The 24,163-nt window shown below is 44.5% G+C and overlaps 1 protein-coding gene across 1 annotated transcript in view; it reads left to right on the forward strand.

The window, feature by feature from the left end:
* Positions 1-24,163, forward strand: part of cep120 (centrosomal protein 120) — a 218,286-nt gene that overhangs the window by 24,043 nt on the left and 170,080 nt on the right. The window contains exons 2-3 of the mRNA XM_084323233.1: positions 10,092-10,248; positions 14,391-14,505. Of these exons, the coding sequence (XP_084179359.1) occupies positions 10,092-10,248; positions 14,391-14,505 (272 nt within the window). The remainder of the gene's footprint in view (positions 1-10,091; positions 10,249-14,390; positions 14,506-24,163) is intronic.

A 24,163-nucleotide genomic window follows, 5' to 3' on the forward strand; every position in this document is an offset into this window, starting at 1 on the left:
GCTCATGCTAGCTAACCTACAGTAGCTCACGTTAATGTCGTCATTGCACAATTGCACGTCGCGTACACAATTAATGACATGTTGCGGACAGCCATATCGGCGACAATGTTTAGCTTTTAGTGCCAAATGATAAGAGTCTGAGGCGGAGTCTCAAAAGAGAATGTTGAATATTTATTGTGCAAAAATCACAACAGTTCCTCTGCTACTTCAACGGAGCTTGTAGACTGAGTAGGGTATATCTGCAGAGCCACTGGGTAGCGAGTGCAAAGCGAGTGGATCTAGAGTAGGGTATATCTGCAGTGCTGCAGCCCCATACTCATTGATTAATGATACTAATACAAATCTATACAATCACCTGTTGAATAAATACCATTACTTTCTAGTTATTACTAAAAAAACAGTATATATAAAACAGTATCTGTAAAAAAAATATATATATATATATATATAATTTTTATACTTTTTTTTTTTTAATGTATGCACTGGTATCGTATGCACTGGTATCGGATAAGTATCGGTATCGGCCGATACCCAAAGCTTAGGTATCGGAATCGGATCGGAAAGGAAAAAATGGTATCGGAACATCTCTAATGCTAACGTCAATGGAATATGCCATTATAACCGTATAGCATTGTGGCTAGAAGCTAACGTTAGCTCACGCTAGTTAGCCAGCACCAAACTGATGATATCGGGAGCTATCAGTAGTTAGATAACATTAGAGACAACGCTGTGTGTATTAAACAAAGGTGAATATATGACTGGGCCATTTTGTTTAATGCTTGTTAAGTTGAAAGAGGAGCTTTGAGCTAACAGGGTCTGATAGCTAACGCTAGCTCATGTTAGCCAGTGGCAGTGCTCAACCAATCGTTAATGCTAGCAGAATGAATGGATGTAAACTTTATTTAACATATTGCATAATGGGTACAATACAATACGGCTCAATACAAACAATTGTTAAGGGAACGCAGACTGTTGTAGCTTGGACTGGGGTCCTTATAACAATAACTTGACAACACATGGTAGCTGCAGCTATTTGGGACACGGAGCTAGTTAGCTTAGCCTGTCCAGCAGCTCAAGTTTCTTTAATAGTTGTCATACAGAAGTACAGAATACTTTTATACAAAATGCTTCTTACTGTTACGCTCCAGAGACTGTGCAAGACAAGATAAGTATGAAATAAAATAAAAGCTAACATTATCCCATCGTTCGTGGCAATTATATTACATGTCATTGATCTACTGGTCGACCACGGCCGACTGGTTGGGCACCACTGGTCTAATAGAAATAAATGCATTCAAACAAGAAACTAATGTATAGAAAATAGCATGGCAAACAAAAATTGCCAGGCCTAATGCGAGCCAGGGAAGTGCTGTGCGTTTGTAACGTGGCTTCATGTTGCTGTCTGGTGTTATCTGCCCAAAATTCAAGCAAGCATGACAGTAACGACGTTGTGTGTGTCACGCCCCCCGCACCCGCACGGCCCGATTCCGAGACCACCTAATCCAACTGATCCCGTTCAGCGGGGGGTAAAACGAATCAGCGCCGTTTCGCATCACAAAAGGGGTGAGTGAGAACACTCCCCCCCCCCCGTGCTCCGGGGCGGTGATTCGATCCCCAAACGTGAGTGAGAAAGGGCCCTGAGGCCTCTGCTAAGTACTTTTCACAAGAAAAAAGGGATGGAGGGATCAGGGCTCAGGAGACCAGCAGGAGGCTGATGTCCAAGAATGAATCCAAGCAGGACTTGTGCAACCTGATCAAATTCAAGAAGATAGAGGATTGATGGAGCCCCATGGATTTTCTCAATACATTGAGACGTTTGTTAAAATGGTTACTGAGGTTTCTGCTGAGTAGTTCTGGAAAGAGCTCCCCTATTTATGGCTGACGTTGACTTTAAGTTTGTGTTTGTAGGTTGGTGGCTAAAGCAGTACAGTAGGAGACCTTGCTGTCCAAGAATGAGTCCAATCAAGACATTGGAACCTGGCAAAGTTCAAGAAGTCAGGAGATCGAGATTTAGCACTTTGTGTTTGTGTGCATTACAAATACAATTTATTATTGTTAGTATTATTATTATTATTATTATTATTATTATTATTATTGATCTTTGGAGTTGTATCCAGTAGGGGTGGGAATCACCAGTTTCATCACGATACGATACGATATCGATTCTTTGCACAACGATACGATATTTGCCGATATCACAAAGTCTGCCACGATACGATTTGATTCAGGTGCCTGCGATCGATATGAGGCGATATTATGTGCCCATTTAACACAATCAGTTACATTTAGATCAACTAAAAAAAGGCTACGGAAATATCAATTGATGTTTTTATTTTTGAGCTCTTCCAGACATTTAAATGAAAAACAATCTATTGTTTTTAATACAAATAGACCTGTTAACTTTTTATATATTGAGCTTTAAACTTTAAGTAAAATGTTTTGGAACTCACAACACGCAAGCTAAAACCCCTTCCTCTCCCAAACTTCCTACAATTGTTTTATGTTGCATGATGATCATGAATACATATATTATGTATTCATGTTTAAATATCAACATTATCTGTCCATCCTCAGTAACACACACACACACACACACACACACACACACACACACACACACACACACACACACACACACACTAAGGCTGAGCCCGAACGTTCGTTCGTTACGCTGACATTCTGACTTTAATTAATGGGTTTGAACGTTCGGTGAAAAAAAAATAAAGGAGGCGCACAGGGTTGAGGCGATGTGAAGCGCTCGGCTCAACCAGTATGGTCTGCCGGGCTGTAGCTGGATACTATTGTCTCAACCAGAGCTCTCAACCAATGCAATAGAACAATTTTGATTGACAGGCGATTCTGCCAATTACGTCACACTGCTTGCACCCGCCTCTGCTGTTACCACCAATCGGCAAGCGTTTATTCGTTTTTTTGCTTCCGGCAATGCCGCCATTGATCTGCTTGCGAGAAGCACAACAGACTTACCATAGCTAATACGTTAGCTCCCCGCCGAGGAAGTAAAAGTCGTAACAAGGTTTCCGTAGGTGAACCTGCGGAAGGATCATTAATGAATACCAGCCTTTTTCGGCCACGGAGCGCGAGCTTCATGGCGGGAGGTAGTTGCGTTGGAAACAACTCTGGCCGAGGGCGGACGGGCGGCAGGCGTGTTGGGAGCCCGGTGTCTCTCTGCCGTTCCCCGTTCCGAGGTAGACGGTGGACGGGTCTGTTGAGGAGCCGAAGCGCGCGCCTCTCTCCCCTTCCCATCGACCAAGAGTGAATACCTGTTATTGAACGTGTAACACTAACTACCGTAATTCCTCTAATAGTAACCCCGGCTTGTATTTGTTTCAACTGTAGCGGGTACCAGGCTTGTATTAGGAGGAGGCCTGTATAAGAGGGAGGCCTATATTTCAAATTTTCAAACGGATCATAATGAATAAATCAACATTTTGTGTCAGTTTGAACCCAGTAAAATGTACTGGGTTCATTTATTGAAACCAAGTACTGTATGAAATAGTAAACAGTGCAATTACAGGTGGTCACTGGTCATTTCAACGTTTTCAAAGTGAAATTAAGTAACTAGCTCAGTATGCAGCTCAGTATATTAGTAACCCGGCTTGTATTAGGAGGCCGGCTTATAATTGCTTAGCTCAAGAGCGCACCCGGCCATTAATAGAGACCCGGCTTGTATTTGAGACCTGGTTACTATTAGAGGAATTACGGTATATAACGTTAATGCCACAAAACCAATGCCTTTGTTTATCTAGCCCCTTACGTGACTGCGGTGTGCAAGGGCTATTGTTTATCATAAGTAGTAACTTTTATGCAGTAGCTTGTTTATTTTCTTCTGAGTGCTTTGTTTAATTACATGTTTACATGAACAGCCACCACTGTAAACAACATGTTTTTCACCAATAGACTATGCAATGCCGCCCTCCGTAGGATCTATAATAATACAATACAAACAAAAAAAATAGTATTAAAAAAATTAAATAAAATAAATGTATTAAAATGTTTATTTTTTTTTAAACAAACGTTCGTTCGATAAACCCTGGCGAACGTACGAACCCTAAAAACAGGGTTCGGGACAGCCTTAACACACACACACACAGAATGCCCCTCCCCCAGTCCCCCACAGAAAGGTAGACTGCCCCCACCCCTGCTCCTTCCCAAGTCCCCTCTCCTCTCTCCTCTCCTCTCACGGTTAGCTGCTTAGCTTAGTTAGCTCACGCTAACGCAACGTTAATTTCGGTATTTAACGCGACGTGGGCATAAAGGAATGGCGAGGATGGAAACTGGAAAGCATGTTAGATGCATTTAACCCCTTGTGGGCAAAATAGGCGGACTCTGAAGTAGGGATGCACCGAATGGGAAATTCTTGGCCGAAACCGATACCAAAAATAGAAAACAGTTGGCCGAAAACCGAAAGGCCGAAAATGATTCATAGAATAGATTTTTTTTTACCAATGTTGTGGAACATTATGATTATGGAAAAATATATGATTATGGCAAAACTTAACTTAAATAATAAATAATCACTAGTATGGGTCCATAAAACATTTATTCAGCACTTCTGAATGCATACAGTACATTAATTCCATCTTTTCTCTGGCTGCGCAGCGGACATCTGTGCTCTACTGAGCACACCTTTCTAGTCCCCAGCTGAATGTGCTCGCTTGACTCGGCACAGTAGACGCGCGACAGACAGACAGCGTCAATGTGAGAAACACAACCCCCCTCCCTCTCGCTCTGAATAATATACATGTTAGATAGGGGTGGGACGATACATCGATCCAGATCGATACATCGATGTAATTATCAACAATCGAATCGGATCGATGCGATGTAATAAGATCGATTCATATCGATACTCTTATTTTGAAAACCCTGTGGCGAGTCTCATATCCGCCCAAGAACAGCAGCAGTAGCTCCGTGTGTGTAGATGTTACAGCATAGCATTCTCCCTTTCTGTGTGTGTGTGTGCGCGCGTCTTTGGAAAGACCAGATGAGGTCAGAGGAGTTTGATGTTTAAATGTTATTTAAACATAAACAATATAATACATAATAAATGTAGGCCTATACATGATCATGCAACATCAACAAATTGTTGTAGGAACGGTTTGGGAGAGGGAGGTTGTGAGTTTTGAGTTCCAAAAAATGTAGCTTAAAGTTTAAAGCTCAATATATAAAAACGTGGCACTTTACAGTGAACACGAGGTCTATTTGTATTAAAAACAATAGATTGATTTTCCTTTAAATGTCTGGAAGAGCTCAAAAATACAAATGTCAAATGATATTTTCATTACCTTTTTTTTGTTGATCTAAATGTTACTGATTGTGTTAAATGGGCATATGATATCATCTCATATCGATCGCAGGCACCTGAATCTAATCTTTTTTTTGTTGATCTAAATGTTACTGATTGTATCGTATTGTATCGTGAGAGACTTTGTGATATCGGCAAATATCGTATCGTTGTCCAAAGAATCGATATCGTATCGTATCATGATGAAACTGGTGATTCCCACCCCTAATGTTAGATCACTCAGTGATTAACCGCGACGGGCATATAGTAAATAAGGATATGAAAGCATGTTAAAGACTCATTTATTGGACGCGTTGCGCGCAGAGTTTACATAGAAACAGCGCGACTCCCGACAGCGCGACATCATCACAACAACACGCGTTCGGTTACAGGTTGTTTCTGTTTCGGTGACATATTTTCCGTGAAAAAACTCTTTCGGCCAAAAGCCGAAAGGCCATTTTCGGCCGAAAGTTTTCGGCCACCGAAATTTCGGTGCATCCCTACTCTGAAGCAATGTTGTCTAACGTCTACACACGCTGAGCTGCACTGAGCTACTGTTGTTGTTGCAGCCAGCCGGGCAAATATGCTCACGAGGGGATTTTAAAAATTATTGCAATATGAATAGATCTTTTTACATTGCATCGATCCTATTTGATTATTGATAATAGATCTATATATCGATCTGCAGGGCCGCCTCAGGGGGTGTGCGAGCAGTGAGAATAGCAGGCCCTGGCACTCTGACTACGACATCATCTTTGACAGAAGATGTAGTCGGGCCTGCACCATGACAAGGCTCCGGCCATAGCTTCTTTTTGTCCCGCTAGCGAGAGGTCTTTCGTCAACGTGGAGACCTGTGTTGCGGCCTTTCGCCCTGCGTTCCTTGGTGCATGTACGATGTCCATTGGACATTACCCCACTCTTCCTTCCTTCCCCTCCCGAATGTTTTGTTAATAAGGATGTTTTTTTCCAGGCAAAACATATGTTACTTCACAACATTTGGAGATACGACATGTGCTGTGTGTGAATTGTCTTGGTCGTTTGTGTAGCTTGGGTAGCGTTGGCCAAAGCTGTGTGTGGCCTGGTGTCAGTACCTGGCTACTCTATTTGCAGTTAGCCTATTTAGCTGATGTCGGCCATTGGCTCCTTGCTACTTTGTTTTCTCTGGTATAGACCCTCTTCTCTTTGGATTTAAGTGTTGATCTTTGTCCTTTTGGATCTATGTATATTCATGTTGCCTTTGTGAAGTTATCTTTTCCTTCTGTTTTGTTCTTCCATTAAAAGTTGAATATCCTTTAGGGGCTCATCTTTGCTTATCTCTCTCATACATGCTCTCTCTCTAACACACACACACACGCCACACAGACATGCTCTCTCTCTCTAACACACAAACACACATGCTCTCTCTCTCTCTCTCTCTTTCTAACACACACAGTCTGCCTATGGCGGCCTTTCTCGATGGCTAGGCTGTGCTCGCTGAGTCTGTACCTAGTCAAGGATCTTCAGTCACAGTGCTCAGGTATTCAGTGCTGAGTGCAATACTCAGTGCGCGTTTAAATCTCGCACAGGGCCTCGCATTTCTCCCAGGCGGCCCTGTCGATCTGGATCGATGTATCGTCCCACCTCTAGTATCCAGTTATATACAGTTCACTTAGACACCTTGCATGTTAGGATTTATTTCAGATTCATTCTGGCACCTGTGTATGACCAATGGGTTCAAATGGTCAAATCAGCCATTTTGAAATCCAAAATTATGCAGGTTAGAGTTATCCTATCCCAAAAAATAAATCATATTTGAATTCCCCATTAAGAAACATAATTTAGACACCTTGCATGATAGGATTTCCTTCAGATTCATGTTGGCATCCATGTTTGGCCAAGGGGTGAAAAATGGTAAAATCTGCCATTTTGAAATCCAAAATGATGTAGGTTAGAGTTATCTGATCCGAAAAATGAACTCATAGTTGAATTCCCCATTAAAAAACACATCATTTAGACACCTTGCATGTTAGGATTTCCTTCAGATTCATGTTGGCATCCATGTATGGCTAAGGGGTGAAAAATGGTAAAATCGGCCATTTTGAAATCCAAAACGATGTAGGTTAGAGTTATCCGATCCGAAAAATAATCCCATATTTGAATTCCCCACAAAAAAAACACATATTTTAGACACCCCACTCGATTGATTTTCCAAAAAAAAAAGTATGGCCCGCCCTTGTGACGCAGCCAACAAGGTTTCACTCTGCTGCGCTGCCTGGGTGCAGTGGGGCTGCTCTCACAGCCAACATGACATTACATAATTATATTGCAACCTTCGTCTATCAAGCAAACAATTATATTATATTTAATTTATAATTATATCAGACAATGCACATACAAAAGCAGATTATTACAATTAAATTGGCCAACTTGGTAACACATTAGTCATAGCAGCATAGGCATAGCCTTATTAATGTTTTGTGTGGCGTCGCCGTCGTGTACAACTCCAAGGGATATTCCCTTATTTTGGAGGCAAAAAAATCTTTTTTTTCTTCTTTTTTTTACACTTTTTTTTATGTTCGAAGCTCATGCCATCAAACGAAGCTTCGAAGTATTTAAGACAGCCCTACTATTGACTGTATGGGTCCTCATGTGTGTACTTGTACTTCTGCACTTTAACTCAGAATTATTAACAATTGATGCAATTTGTACTACAGAAGGCCGAGATAAATGAAGGAGAAGTCAAGATATTGTTTGTATGGACCATGGAGTAAAAAAAAAATAAAAAATGAATAATAGACTTAAAAAATAAATATATATATATAATTATATTAGATTGTGAAAAAACAGCCTCCGGTGGGCAGTCGTTAGTGGTTAACATACCGTTGTATTCGTTCGGTACACTACACAGCCGTTCGGTACGGTACGGTACACACTGAAACCCGTTCGGTACGGATACGTGTACCTTTACACCCCTAGCGTGGACCTATGTTTCCATCTGAACTAAATCCCTTGTGTTGTGAAAACTACTTGGCAATAAAGACCTTTCTGAACCTGATTCTGATTCTCCAATCGAATGAATGTGGTTTGAAATCTCCCGTTCCCTCCTCAGGTCAACACTTCATGAATGTGGTTTGAAATCTCCCGTTCCCTCAGGTCCACACTTCATGAATGTGGTTTGAAATCTCCCGTTCCCTCTTCAGGTTGACACTTCATGAATGTGGTTTGAAATCTCCCGTTCCCTCAGGTCGACACTTCATGAATGTGGTTTGAAATCTCCCGTTCCCTCAGGTCCACACTTCATGAATGTGGTTTGAAATCTCCCGTTCCCTCAGGTCCACACTTCATGAATGTGGTTTGAAATCTCCCGTTCCCTCAGGTCCACACGTCATGAATGTGGTTTGAAATCTCCCGTTCCCTCAGGTCCACACTTCATAAGTGTCACATTGATCATATCGTAAGAAGAATTTATCTTAGTGTGGTTATTCTTTACCGTTCCAGAAACTGCTTAACTTTTTCTGTTAGAAAGAAGCTTGTAATTCAACACATTTTACCATTGATGGATTATGCAGATGTTGTCTACCAGGTTGCATCCAAAACTAATCTCATTCCTCTCAATACACTTTACAACAGATTATGCAGATTTGTTCTTGGATGCCCTTTTACAACTCATTACTGTCTATGTATGAAACACTGAATGTGCCCTCTCCCACTGTAAGAAGACACTGGTTACAATTTATTTTAAAATGTATTCATCTTAATTATCCGCAATATCTAAAACTAGGGATGTCCCGATCCGATCACGTGATCGGGATCGGGGAAGATCACGTGATTTTCCGAAGATCGGGATCGGCAAAAAAACATGACCATGTCCACGTCTTAAACTCATACTGAGGCCTTAGTTTTGGTTTTAAATTGCATATCATCATTCATTTATTTATTGTCACACAGAGCAGAAGAATTTTGCCAAAACAAACGCATTTCCTTTGGTTTAATTATACATCAAATGATTTATGTCAAGGATTGCAATGCCTCGCTTGAATGAAGTAAACTTTTCACCTGGATAACGTCAACATTCAGGGTGAATGTAATGTGAGAAATTGGGATGATTTTTTTTTTCTTTTTTTTGATCGGATCGGGAAAGATCGGTATCGGTAGATACTCAAAATCACATGATCGGGATCGGATCGGGAGCAAATTTTTTTTATCGGGACATCCCTATCTAAAACAATACTTGACTCCATATTCTTCCAATTATTATTTATTAAGGCATTCTAGCCAACTCTATTTTTCCATACCTACACTTTCAACACTCTCAAAAGCAACAGCCAAGAAAGCCTTTTTGTTCAAAGCCCCTTCTGATTGGAATAACTTACCTGTAAATATTCGTTCCATCTCATCTTTTTATTTATAAAAAAATGCGCTGTCTTCTTACTTTCAAAGTACATGTACATGTTTTTAGTTTATCATTTATATAATGCATACTATCATGACTTTCATTACTCATCTCTTACGAAGTAACGATCCATTCCTATTCTTGCTTGATTTGTGTTTTGTTTTGTTTGTCCTGTTTATTTTGTGATCTCGTATGTTGGTTTACTTATTTTGTAATGTTATTTCTTAGTTGGTGTTGTAGACTCTGTTTCGATGTCCAATGTTTTTTGTGTGTTTTTTTTTTTTTTTTTTTTGAAACTGTACATACATTGTATTGTGTTAGGAGCCCCTCGAAAACGAGATGCTACATCTCAAGGGGTTATCCCGAATAAAGCATTTCAATATAAATGTGGTTTGAAATCTCCTGTTCCCTCAGGTCGAAACTTCCCCAAGAGCTTGCGGCACCACTTGGTGGTCCAGGCCGGGTTTGACGGAGAGCAGCTGGTCACGGACCCGGTGGAGCACCGGGACCAGCCTCAGTTCTGCACCGAGCTGGCCTGGGAGCTGGACCGCCGGACCCTGCATCAGCACAGGTATCACCTGACACTGTCCTCTAGGGCTGCGCGATTAATCGAAATAAAATCGCGATCTCGATTCATAGACCTATGCAATCTCATTTCTAAATTATGACGATTTTTATTATATATTTTTATTATATATATTTTTTTATTTGGGGGCGGCTGGGTGGCGCAGCGGACATTGCGCTCATCACCAAGAGACACCGGGTTCGACTCCGGCTGTCGGCGTTGCCTCCGGCATGGGCCAGCCGTCATACTAACTCAGGCCCCGTTTAGACGGAAACGCTAGCAGGTGAATCCGCAAATTTTTTTTTCGGATGTGCCTTTCGTTTATACGGAAACGGCGTTTTTACGGGGTGAAACCGCAAAAAAGTGAGACTACCTTCCAGGGTGGAATTCCTAGAAACGCAAAAGCTTTGCGCTCTCGTCTAAACTGTTAAAACGTATAAATCTGATAAAACGATGACGAAAGGGTTGTCACGGCTCTGGTCGCGCGTACTGCTTACGTCACAGGTAGCGGGTATGCGCCAGTAGCCGAGACGTAAACAAAGCAAGTATGTCTGACTTATATCAACGGAGATCACCTGAAGGCTACATTGGCAGTACTTTTAACCCTTTCACTGCCACACGACAGAAGGTTAACCCTTTACTATCACACAACCGGCTGTCGTGTGGCAGTGAAAGGGTTAAATACACAAGCATCTGTCCCGCGGCGTGAGTGGACCCACTGTCTGTGAGTGACTCTGCTTTGGTGCAATCACATTCCCCATCCACAGTCTGCGAATCAGAGGCAGAGTAGGGCGGGTCTTCACAGCACGTCATGTGACATATGCGCCAATCGTGTGACAGTGGGGCTCCGTCGTCTCGAGTCGTTACAGCGTCGTCTGCACGCAGAATTCCATCCCAAACCGCTCGTCTAAACGTAAAATTAAAAGTGTAACCGCAAGATGACTTTTGCGGTTTCTGTTCACAAAACGCTCGTCTAAACGGGGCCTCAATTGGCAGAGTTAGCGGGTGGAAGTCGATGGGTGGTAATCTGGACGTTGTGGATAGCGACTCCTACAGGTCGGTTGGGGACGCCTGCACAGCAGAGACAGGAAATGGCGGGGCCAGTGTGAGCCTCCCACACGTTACACCGCGCTGGCAGGTGAAAAGATGCGACTGGCTGCCTCCTCGTGTACCGGAGGGGACACGTGATGCAAGGCTTCTATCCTCCCTAAAACCGGCCAGTGGGGGGCATATGCGAGCAACGTTCAAGACAGGGGAGGGAAGAATTGGCACAATGGAATTGGGATGGGGAGAAAAAATTTAAAAAGAGGAGAAAAAGTGGATCAAATTATTATAATTTCTTTTTAATATTTCTTTTACTTAACTTTTTTAAATGATGACGATTCTGACTTAAGTTATTTTGTATGTTACAAGAGACTTTTAAGTTTAAGTCAAGCACTTTCATATATGTTATGTTTAAGTCAAGCACTTTGATATGTTATGTTGTCTGTTTAAGAAAGAGTGCAATAAATGATTTTATTGAAAAAATAAGAATCGTGTGAGAGAATCGTGATCTCAATTCTTGGAGAGAAAAATCGTGATTCACATTTGAGCAAGAATCGCCCAACCCTAGTGTCCTCCATCAGATTAGATTAGATCAGATTAGATTAGATTAGAAGAAGTTGGGCATCCAACCAGAGTGCAAATGTAACAGTAAAGTGCAATTGTGATTTTTCCGGTTCGCACACACACACATATTATTAGGGGAAATGCTCGCACTGTAGAGCATATATATAATTATATATATAATTAGTAAACTGTCGGGGGCTTTTCTTGCCCCCCTTAACTGATTTTCGAGGGCATTTGGTAAATTTTCTAGGGCATTTTGCCCCAAGCCCCCGTTAATTTCGAACCCTGATACATTGTAGCAAATAGTGCCTTACCTGAAGTGAACACATATTGTCCACTTCAAGTGGCAAGTGTTATACACAGTTCATTATGCTTTTTTTTTATAGCATGTGAATGCACTTTACATTGTGCTGATGTACACACCCAATGGTGCTTCATCTGAAGTGAAGATATATATATGTCCACTTCATACAGAAGACATTAGTATGCAATGATTTTTTATAGCATGTGTGAACACATGGTGCACACAAGCTAATGGTTATATATTTTATGTTGTTTTTGCTTAATTTAATTTATATATTTTCGGGTCAAAATTAATGCACTTTACATGGTGTACCCAATGGTGAATAAATCTTGTACACTTCAAGTGTCAAGTGTGTATATACAGAACATTATTATGCAATGTTTTTTTTTACAACATGTGTGCCGAGTATCTGTTGAACACATGGTGCACTTGCTAATGCAATTACTACTTATCTGAAGTAAAGACATTTCTTCCACTCCATCAAGTGTCAAGTGTTTATTATATACATAATACATTATAATGCAATGATTTTTATAACTTGTGTGTCTTAGATTATAATATACAGAATACATTATAATGCAATGCAAAAATAAGATAAGATATTCCTTTATTGATAACCTTGGGGAAAATTCAGGCATCATAGCAGCATGGGAAGGGGGGGTTTACATGTAGTGTCAGAATACCTGTGGACGACTACACCATGATATGCAGGTAAATTCATCACGAACAGCTGTGAAGACATATTAGTATGCTGAGATATGTATACAGTAATTGTGTGAAATTGAAGCGATATACATTATTATAAAAATGCATATAGGCATACAACGTGATCGATACAAATATCCCTATACTATATGCATTGCATTTCATGAATGATAAACACCACTAAGTGGTGTGGTGTACAGTGTGTGACATTATGCACTTGGAATAATTTATATGCAATCAGGATGCCCCCCCCCCCCCCCCAATTTATGGAATGTGAAGCGTATGCACAGTTTTGCTAAATTGCTGCTTTTTATATAGATATTTTGATTTACCTTGAAAATGTCTATATGTAATATTAGTATGCTGAGAGATGTATACAGTAATTGTGTGAAATTGAAGCGATATATATATATACATTAGTATAAATATACATATGGCATACAACGTAATCTATATAAAAATATCCCTATATACTATATGCATTGCATTTCATGAATGATAAAAACCACTAAGTGGTGTGGTGTACAGTGTGTGACATTATGCACTTGGAATAATTTATATGCAATCATGATGCCCCCCCCCCCCCCCAATTTATGGAATGTGAAGCGTATGCACAGTTTTGCTAAATTGCTGATTTTTATATAGATATTTTGATTTACCTTGAAAATGTCTATATGTAATATTAGTATGCCGAGAGATGTATACAGTAATTGTGTGAAATTGAAGCGATATATATATACATTATTATAAAAATGCATATGGCATACAACGTAATCTATATAAAATATCCCTATATACTATATGCATTGCATTTCATGAATGATAAACAACACTAAGTGTTGTGTGTACAGTGTATGACATTATTGCACTTGGAATAATGTGTTTCAGACGAGGAAATATGATTTGCGCTTCTGCAGAAAAAACGGCATAACTCTGCTTCCAGGAAATCCGCCTCGATTTCGGCCAATGTTTACCTTTTTTGGCGTGGAATTGTGAACGAACGACGGCATGGATCAACAAACGGCTTTTGGCGTATTGTACATCAACTAGCATGTTGTCAAATGAGCCCAACCATTTCCACATAGCTAAAATATATAATATAGAAATCGATCCGCGGAAATCATGAGTTTTAGCTAAATCAGCCCCTTAAGAGCGTGGCATACTGGGGTGTTTAACGGCTCCCCCTGGTGCCCCTGAAAGTGTTAAACTGGCTATAAAATATATAAATTAGTACTACTGAGTGTAGTGCTAATCATATGTATGTACAGAGTTGTAATATTAATATGTACAGTGATACAGGCATAAAGACACTATGGTAGTACATTATCTATCTATCTATCTATCTATATCTATATCTATCTGAGTGTTCGTGGCCATTCTGCCTCATCACTCACTCACTCACTCACTCACTCACTCACTCACTCAACTCACTCACTCACTCACTCACTCACTCACTCACCCTGTCACTCACTCACTCAACTCACTCAACTCACTCAACTCAACTCACTCACTCACGCTGACTCTCTTGCAGACTCCAGAGGACTCCCATCAAGCTGCAGTGTTATGCTATAGACACCGACACGCGGACCAAGGAGTGTGTTGGCTACATCATTCTGGACCTGCGCACTGTACAGGAGCAACAGCAGGTAATGACAGTTTGTCTTGTTGTGTGTGTTTTTGCTAGCTGGTCCGTATCCGCTTCCATGCATTTGTGCTACGTCAGGCTAGCTTTCTACTGAACACACAGAGAGGAGATTGGTATATCTATCTTCTTGTCTGACTCGAGAAGACGGTAAGCGCATTTCCCATATTAAGGCGTGTTCCTTAACACTTTGGATGCCACCAACGCTATAAGTCGTTAGTTCATGCCGCCAGTTGAGTGCCGCCAACGACATATATCGTCTGTCTGCCGTTTTTTTTTAATTTATTGGCGATTTGAATTCATATTTCATCAATCGAGCCTTGGGTTAGTGCTGCAGAGTCTCTCTGAGCTCAATTGGGAAGATACCGCCCCCTATCGTCTCTCCCTGTGTAACTGCACCCCATTAGTTCAGACTGATGCAGGGGGAGTGGTTAGTTTGCTCATTTTATTTTTCCGTCAAGGCATCTGAAGAGACCAAGTGATCGCCGGCCCTCAGAACAGCAACGATTATGTATTTACAGTACCAACACTGTAAACAATAAGCGTGATCGATATTTGGAATGGCGATCAGGAATTGGAATAATCTTTTTGGATAACATCTGATCTCAGGTAAGGAATCTATTTGACCAGTCTTAGGATAATCAGACCTGTTTTCACGGATATATAAGCTTTTTCCCTATGCGTGTGTGTGCGCGGTGATTCCTGATCAGGAAATGAGAGAATCGATTTTTCAGCCCGCCTCTATAGCGTGCATAAGTACACATATACTATCGATAATCTAGCGTTTATTTGAAAACGATTCATAAATAGGCCGAAAAATGACAAAGTTTTTGTGTATTCTAGAATATTCCAGTAAATACCGTTTATTACGGAATCTATATATTTTCCTTGAAAACGAGGGCTTTTCAAAATGCTATACAACGAAAATGAACGATAAAAAAACTCCGTTTCGACAATGTTGACTGCAAACAAGTCATTGATAAACGACAGGCAGATTAGACACATAATTTAAGAGAGAGAATATGCGTTCACAACGCTATCATTGAAGTGGGTGCTGGCATTTAACAGGGTTTTCAATGTTAAATGGCCGGCACTGAAAGTGTTAAAGGCTGTGTCATGGTTCAGACTGGCCCTGGGACTGATTTGAAACTTCTTGTGATCCATCTCAGTTATATATCGCATAGCTCTGCTCAGCGTCTATTGCAATACTCTTCATATCCAGTATTGAACTGAAATAAATTCTCACATGTACCTTTACATACCATCATCTGTCTGGCCACACCCCCATCCGCTACCTACATAAGCAGGGGTGTGGCCATACCATCAGCTCCTTCTTCAATTTTCACCACGTTAAGTGACTGTATACACCACTTTGAAGTTTGCCGGATTTGTTTTGAAGAAAGTTGGAGCTGCATTAACATTATCTCTTGTTTTTCTCTCTCTCACAATTTAAGTAGAAAAAGGCTAAGTTATAATGTTTTCTTCGGGGGGTAGCACTAGCAACGTCACCCTTCATCAGAGGTTCGCCATTGCCGCCTCCGCCGTGCTTCTTGGGGCGGGATTGACTCCACGGTCGTGGCAGTCAGTCGCACCCGATCAGAGTCCGGTGGATAGCTTGCCTCTCCGAGGAGCTGGTGTACCAAGGGCATCTCCTGTGAGATGGCCTGGTTCCTGCTCTGGTTCCTCCGCCGCCGGGGGGCTGTCGGCCCCTCTGATAGCTCTTCGCCTCTGCTTGCTCCCGTCGTAGGAGGGTGGCTTGCAGGGGCGAACGGCCTGGTTTTGGTGAGCTGCTGGAGCCAGATGAGGGTGCTTCTGCTTCTCCGTGGCCGATGGAAACGGAGGATTTCATGGTGGGAGCAGAGGCGCTCTTATTTGACGCCCCGGTGGGGACGCATCACTCTCCCCCTCAGGGTGTGGCAGGGGGTGGTATGTCTCCTTGGGGTCCCTCATATTCTGGTGTTGGGTTAGAACCTCAGACTCAGCGACGAGATGCCCTGCTATCAGCCACATCGGATGGTGACACTACAATGAGTGGTAGCCTCTCGTATGTGAGGGACGCGAGATTAGTGGAGGAAGGTGCGCATGGGGAATTACGTGCCTTGTTCCCGGAGCTCATGGCGGCAGCCGCCGTCGCTAATTGCGTGCCGCTGCCGCAGCCACTGCCTGCCCCTGTCCCGGATGACTTGATAGGTCATCTATGGCAACGTCGTCCTGTGAGGGAGACGGGCGTTGTCTGCCCATTCTTCCCCTCAATGGAGGCCTACGTGCGTCAGGGACAGGTGGTCTCCCACATCACTGGTCTTACCCCCGCCTATGTGCAAGTCACGTGGGTGGCGGGTTTGGTCGAGGGAATGAAGGAAGGGGTGCCTCGGCTTGATAGACCGATGGCGTCTCTCCTTTGTCCTGAGGTGGTGTGGGAGCCGTTGCGGAAGCCGGTTCCCCAGGGGAAATCGGCTAGGCAGTTGGCCAACTGGAGTGACCAGTCGTTTATCGCCGGGACTCAAACCCTAGCTGCGACATCCAACATCGCGCAGCTAGTGCATTTTATGTCCGGGATGATGACGGGCGGTACGGTGCTGGACGACCAACAACAAGTCCTGCACGCCCAGGCGGCTGGAGCCATCCTGCATCTGATTCAGCTGCAGGCAATTACCGCCGGGAAGATACGCGCCCTGGCCACTCTGTCCCAGCGCCATCTTTGGCTGGAGCAGGCGCGAGTGCCGGACAGGAAGAGGCTTTCCCTGCTCACGGCCCCCCTCTCAGATGCTGGGCTCTTCGGGTCGGCGATGCAGCTCATGACGGAGGCCTGCAGGGATATGGAGGAGGAGCGTGCGGTGCTCCAGCCCCATTTCCCCCCACCCGATGTCGCCGGTGGAGTTCGACGGAGGCCACGTCGTCGGGGACCCGCGACCGTCGCCACTACCACCGCCACTGCTGGTCCTTCGGCCAAGAAGGCCAGGAGGAGAGAGGGTGCCTCGACCACCCCAGCCAGCCAACCCACGCCCAGAGGTGACGGTAGGGATCGTCGAGACCAGGCACCTCAGTACCGTCCCTCCGGGGCTAAAGCTCCCCGTGGTGGCAAGCAGCAAGCTGCTCGTGGCAGGCGCAGCTAATGTGACTTCCCCCCCCCTGTTTACCCCTGTTCCCTTCCCCGGCCCAACTATGATTTTGTACGACAATAAAAAGTCCCTCCTAGGAGGGACTGTATTTTCTGTTACAAACTGTGTGTTTATTCACTACATATGTTGGGGATACGATGTGTAGAACCTTCGCCTAGTTGTGGGGTTGATAGGAGAGCTAGACTTTTAGTCTTTAGCTGGTCGCTACATATATATGTGTGCTTAGCAAGGCCTGTAGCTAACACTCGGTCGAAAGGCTTTTTCTTTCTTCGTCCTGAAGAATTATGTTTCTTCCTATAAGGGTAGAGGTTTAGTTGTGTGTTCTGTTACGTTGAAACAGTGGCATTGAGCCACAACACTGTAGTGTTGGCCTACAGAAGTACTCGTGTGTGTAGTTGTGCCACGGTCTTATAGACCTCTCTCTCTCGATCTTCTGTGTTTTCTTGAAACATAAAACACGGGTGTCGTGTTCACACATAAACCTTGGCCTTGTTATAAACCTTGTTCGCAGACGTGTTGTCGTCTGTGGCTAGCGTGCGTTGGGTTAGCTTATCCTGTTAGGATATACGCTGTTTCATTAGCATGCTGGCTACATAAGGTATCATCGTGGCTGTTTATTATTATCATATACGGGGTATGGGTTCGTGAGGGGGTAACCGGATAAACCCCTCCTTCCCTCTTTTCTGATTGGTCGGGGGTTTTGGCCCTCTTTCATTCGGTCCTACCGCGCTGATTGGTCAGTGCGGTGGGGGGGGGGGGGGGGGGGGGGTAGGGAATTCCCTGACTCCTCGCCTATCATGGTCGGTTGAGTCATGGGATTCCCCCCGCCATAGAATACGTCACTGGGCACGTTTCTATTGGTCGCTGACTTCCGTGAGTTCTTTACAGGCCCCATGTGTGGTTCTCTGTTATTGTCAAGTTGGTGTTGCGGTGCGTAGGAACTTAAGAGTTCTGCTACGCTCTATATATATGTAGCTTGAGCCTTTTGGTCACGTGGCTCAATGTTACATAAACTTTTCAAGTTGTTGCTCACGTGGGAAGTCTCTGGGGGTTCCCGTCCCCTCCTTATGGAGTAGGTTGACAGGGTATTGTTTAGGGATTCCCTGACTCCTCGCCTTAAAGGTCTGTTGAGTCATGGGTTTCCCCCCGTCATAGGGTACGTCGCTCCCCGTCCCCTCTTATGAAGTATGGTTGACGGGGTGTTGTTTTCCCTCAGCCGCGTCGCATGGGACCCATGTCCGTATTTTTTTCTTTTCTGTAGAAAAGGAAAATAAAAAAGCGGCTTCTTGTCGTTCTCCCAGGCGGCTTGGAGGAACGGTATCTGGTGTCTTGTTAGACTATCGATGTGTTTTGGGTCTCAACGTGTACATAGTGCTGGCCCTGGGTGCTTCTGATAGGAATCACGCATGGGCTTGCACGCCTTGGTTGCTCATCATTAAAACAGCGTTTTTATGGGGCAACTGGGATGGAGTTTGTCTCTTCCGAGCGCCAGTGTTGTCTCTACGAATTCTCGTTCATATCTGGGGGATGTTAACGGAATAGATCAAAGCATAGGTAGAGGGGTCTCACGCCCTTGGGGTGGGCCACCGAGCGCGGTACGAAAGGGACCGTCTGGGTGGCGCCCTCTATAATGTTTTGGATCAACACGCATACCTACCCCCCTCCTAGGGTTGGGGATGGCGGCGTGATTAGGGCACGGGACTGATTCTGGTCGCGCCGGTCCAGGTCAGTTAACCCGTTGTCCGCCGGGGACGCAGATCTGCTGTTCTGGTACCCTGAGGGACTTGTGCTTTTTTCGGGGGGGAAAATGCCGGGTCAGCCCGGGTGTTGCAGGGTTTGACGTTATGGAGATGTTCGTGGTTGTGTTACTACGTATTACCCCTCACTGTTGCTTGGTCCATGTTGTGTTGTACCTTGCGCTGCGCTAAGGGGGCCTGGTGACGGTCCTTCTCCATTCTTTTTGCCCCTCTCTTCTCCTGCTTAAGCATGGCTGCGAGGGGGCTGTTGAGGTGGTTCTTATGGAACTCCTCTGGCATCCCTGTGTACGTCCCGGTCCGAAATTGTTTCGTCGACCCGTAGGCCTGGGATAACCCCTTTTTGAAAACTGAAACACTTGTACAACACTTGTATAGCCAGTGTATACCCGCAGTTGTGTTTTGGAGTTTTTTCTTGAGGGGTTATAGGAACAACCACCTCATGTTTGAACCAAGGGGGTGGTTGGTTCCCTGGTGTGTTGGTAGCGGAGTCAACTCTCGGGGTAGGCCGCTTGAGTGTGCCCCTGCACGTTTCATGACGTCTGCCAATCGTGTCAGCCTTCTCTGCCTCGGCCCCTCTAGAGAGTCGGGTTTTTTTTGTGGAGGCTGTGACATGGTGCACAACAATGCCAGCATACGCCCCTTCCGCCGGGGTGCTGTTTCAGCAGACCCCATTGGCGCCTGTCTAGTCCGCAGTACTCCAGGCTCAGGTCAAGTGCCTGTTGCCTGGATTGAGGGATCGACCTTTTTTGGGGGTTGTCTCCCCGGTGCGCTGCCTGCTCCTGCTGTGGGTGTAGCCTCTTGAGTGCTTCAAGCTTACAGCCATGCCAACCTGAACACGCCCGATTTTGTTCGATTTCGGAGGCTGTGTAGGTTCAGGCCTGGGTTGTACTTGGATGGGTGACTGCCTGGGTATACCAGGATCAGTGAGCTAGGTGGCGTGCTGTAGGGGGGAAGGGCCTGCTTTTGGATGGGCCCTGTCCGAATACGCTGGCGATGTGGGGGGCGGTGTCACTAGTGACCGCCTGGTGAGGTCTCGATGCTGTGGCGTCGTTGGCCTCTCCAGGCCCCCTTTTTCCGGGGGGGTCCAGTCCCTTCTGGGTCTGGGTCCTCCTTCGCGCTCCGTTGCTACGGCCTTGCCACAGGGTTGGGCTTTGCTTTTGACCCTGTGATATTAGGGGTGGTAACGGGGGTTTGTTCCTTCCGTTCGTTCCCTAGTGGCATGCGGGTTGTGCGTTTGTGTAGTCATGGGTACGACCCACGGTCTGCTCACCCTGTGCGTTGAGTTGCTGAAGTCTCCTCTTCGCGCAGTCGGATCCGACACCCTCCCGTCCTCCGCTAGGGGGGTTCGGGGGGCTCGGGTCCTCCCCGGTTCTGATGGTTGTGGGGACCTCAGCGGGTACATTTGTCGAGCTCAGCTCTGCTCAGCTCCTGTGTTGCAATAGACGCTGAGCAGAGCTATGCGATATATAACTTACGGTTATGCATATAACCATAGTTATATGAGCATAGTGACGCTCAGCGTCGGACTCACTGAGGACCCCTTGATCTTGCCTTGTGGTGAAAGATTGGGAAGGAGCTGATGGTATGGCCACACCCCTGCTTATGTAGGTAGCGGATGGGGGTGTGGCCAGACAGATGATGGTATGTAAAGGTACATGTGAGAATTTATTTCAGTTCAATGCTGGATATGAAGAGTATTGCAATAGACGCTGAGCGTCACTATGCTCATATAACTATGGTTATATGCATAACCGTAAGGTCCCAGCCCAGTTTCTGAAAAACGCTCATGTATAGTGTGCATTTTCCATTGCTACTACCCTGGTGTATAGCATGTATTTTCCATTGCTACTAGCCTGGTGTATAGCGTGTATTTTCCATTGCTACTACCCTGGTGTATAGTGTGTATTTTCCATTGCTACTACACTGGTGTATAGTGTGTATTTTCCTAGTGTGTATTTTCCTAGCGTGTATTTTCCATTGCTACTGCCCTGGTGTATAGTGTGTATTTTCCTAGTGTGTATTTTCCTATTGTGTATTTTCCATTGCTACTACCCTGGTGTATAGTGTGTATTTTCCTACTACCCTGGTGTATAGTGTGTATTTTCCTACTACCCTGGTGTATCGTGTGTATTTTTCTAGTGTGTATTTTCCTAGTGTGTATTTTCCTACTACCCTGGTGTATAGTGTGTATTTTCCTACTACCCTGGTGTATAGTGTGTATTTTCCATTGCTACTACCCTGGTGTATAGTGTGTATTTTCCATTGCTACTACCCTGGTGTATAGTGTGTATTTTCCTAGTGTGTATTTTCTAGGGATGCCCCGATTGATCGGCCAGCGATCGGTATCGGCCGATATTCAGTATAAATATGAGATCGGTGAATTCCGATAAGCACACAGCTGCTGCTGCTGCTGCAGCGCACTGCCCCTCCTCCTCCTCCTCCCCCTCCTCCTCCCCCTGCCCCTCCCAGACTCATGTCAACAGAGGCTCTGGCAATAGTCCTCCGTGAGACCTACGTGAGCTAACATTGGCTACCTAGCTAACGTTACTGTTTAAACGAAACTACACAGTCAACTAACTATTCACTTTAGTTTAATACATGATGCATTGTCTAACTGGCTAGCTACTGATAGCTCCTGATATCAACAAATGCGCATTTCAGTTTAAGAATGATAGGGATGCCCCGTGCCGATCGATCGGCCACCATGAGACCTCCGTTAGCTAGGTAGCTAACGTTAGCTCATGTTAGCTCACTGTTAACGAAATTACCCAGTAAACTAAATAGTTCACTTTATTTTAATACATGATGCATTGTCTAACGTCATCTAGCCGGCTAGCAGTAGCTACAGATAGCTCCTGATATCAATGTCTTATAACATAATTGACATTATTCGTTTTTGCAGCTGAACATTGGCTAATTAGCTATCATGCTTCATAACAACACTGCAAAGATGGCAATGCTGAATGTGGTTTGACCAAAGCAGAGTATACACACAGACAGTGGAGCTGTTTACAGATAGCGACCATTTTGACTTGTTGCGTGGTGGCGATGTCTCGCAGATAATACAACTACAAGTATAATTATATAATATAGACTTCCGGTTTTGAGATGTGTGGGTAGTGGACCAGTGTCAGAGCTCCCGAACATCGAAAAAGGGAAGTAAAACTAACTAAAACAAAAGAAAAAGTGACAATGCAAGGGTGTAAGAGAAAAGGAAGGATGAACACGAGAGAGCGAGAAAAAAAAAACCCAGAAGAAGTACAAACACCGGAGGAAAGATCTCGGCACAAGGAAATGGCGGAGGAGGTAGATCAGGCGAGCATGACGCAGGAAGACAGGGATGTGGAGCCCGCGGAACCTGCCTGGATAGCGAAGATGCAAGCGAACATACAAGCGGGCATACAAGCTAGCGTACAAGCTGCTAACCAAGAGCTACGAGCTAGCATACAAGCTAACGCGGTGAGTAACCAAAAGGCTATCCAAGAGCTAAAAGCTAGCATGCAAGCAAACGCAAAGGATATCCAAGCTAGCATGCGGAAAATCCAGGGCAACATCGATGGACTCAGGGAGGAGTTGGAGAAGGGTCGGGGAATACAAGCTAACGTGGTGTTGGACCGCAGCGAGGCCTGGCTGGAGAAGGAGCTGCAAGCTAACATGGAAGTTAACACGATGAACGTAGCGCAGCAAGTGATACAAGCTAGTGAGGCCTGGGACCGCAGCGAGGCATGGCTGGAGAAGGAGCTGCAAGCTAACATGGAGGTTAGCACGATGAATATGACGCAGCAAGTGATACAAGCTGACGGGACGTTGGACGCTGGATGCAATCGGACCAACCAGGACTCGGGCACTGAGGTCGGCCGGACCATCGGCACACGAGATGCAGACGCGGAGGCCGCCCGGGCCACGAACACGGAGGCCACACACACCAACCGGGATCCGAGCACCGAGATCGACGAGACCAGCCAGAACTCGAATAACGAAGTCTCACACACCAAGCAGGACTCGAGCACTGAGGTCATACACACCGACCAAGATTCAATATCACATATGCATATAATTAGATAGTGAATGGCGGTTATGATTCGAGACACACTGCAGACAACACACAGACCACTGGGAATACAGACAAGGTAAACACATTAGTTGGGGAAATTGGGACTTGATTCGAGACATATAATACAAATAACACATACTGGACTAAACTATAGACACTAACACACAGGACGCACAACTAAGCATATTATTTGATAGTGAATGGAGGTTATGGTTCGAGACACACTGCGGATAACACACAGACCACTGGGAGTACAGACAAGGTAAACACATTAGTTGGGGAAATTGGGACTTGATTCGGGACATATAATACAAATAATACGTGCTAGACTAAACTGTGGAAACTAGCACACATGACACACAACTAAGATGACGGGGAACATGGGGAATCACATCTGGAGACCTGACCGGGAGCTCGGGAAATGTACTATCATATGAAAGATAAAAATTCAAATAAAATGTTGGACAATAGGGACATTGGAGAATCCCCACTGGGAATATCTCCGTCGTTATAGGAGGGGCCCTCTCCAGGAGAGCCTTACCCCTCCAACCCGCCAACGGGGGTCAAACAGGGTTAAAAAGAATTACCTGGGAAGTGCCAATTGTCTTTAGTCTTCTTATATATTATTTCTTCAGTTATGTTAGAATAGCAGTTGCTTTAAATGTGCACATGGACAAATATGAAGGACAAGAATTCAAAATGTTGGACATGAAGAGAGGCTTGGAGAATCTC

Source organism: Notolepis coatsorum (genome assembly GCF_963971535.1).
Source record: "Notolepis coatsorum genome assembly, chromosome: 10".
Lineage (NCBI taxonomy): Eukaryota > Metazoa > Chordata > Actinopteri > Aulopiformes > Paralepididae > Notolepis > Notolepis coatsorum.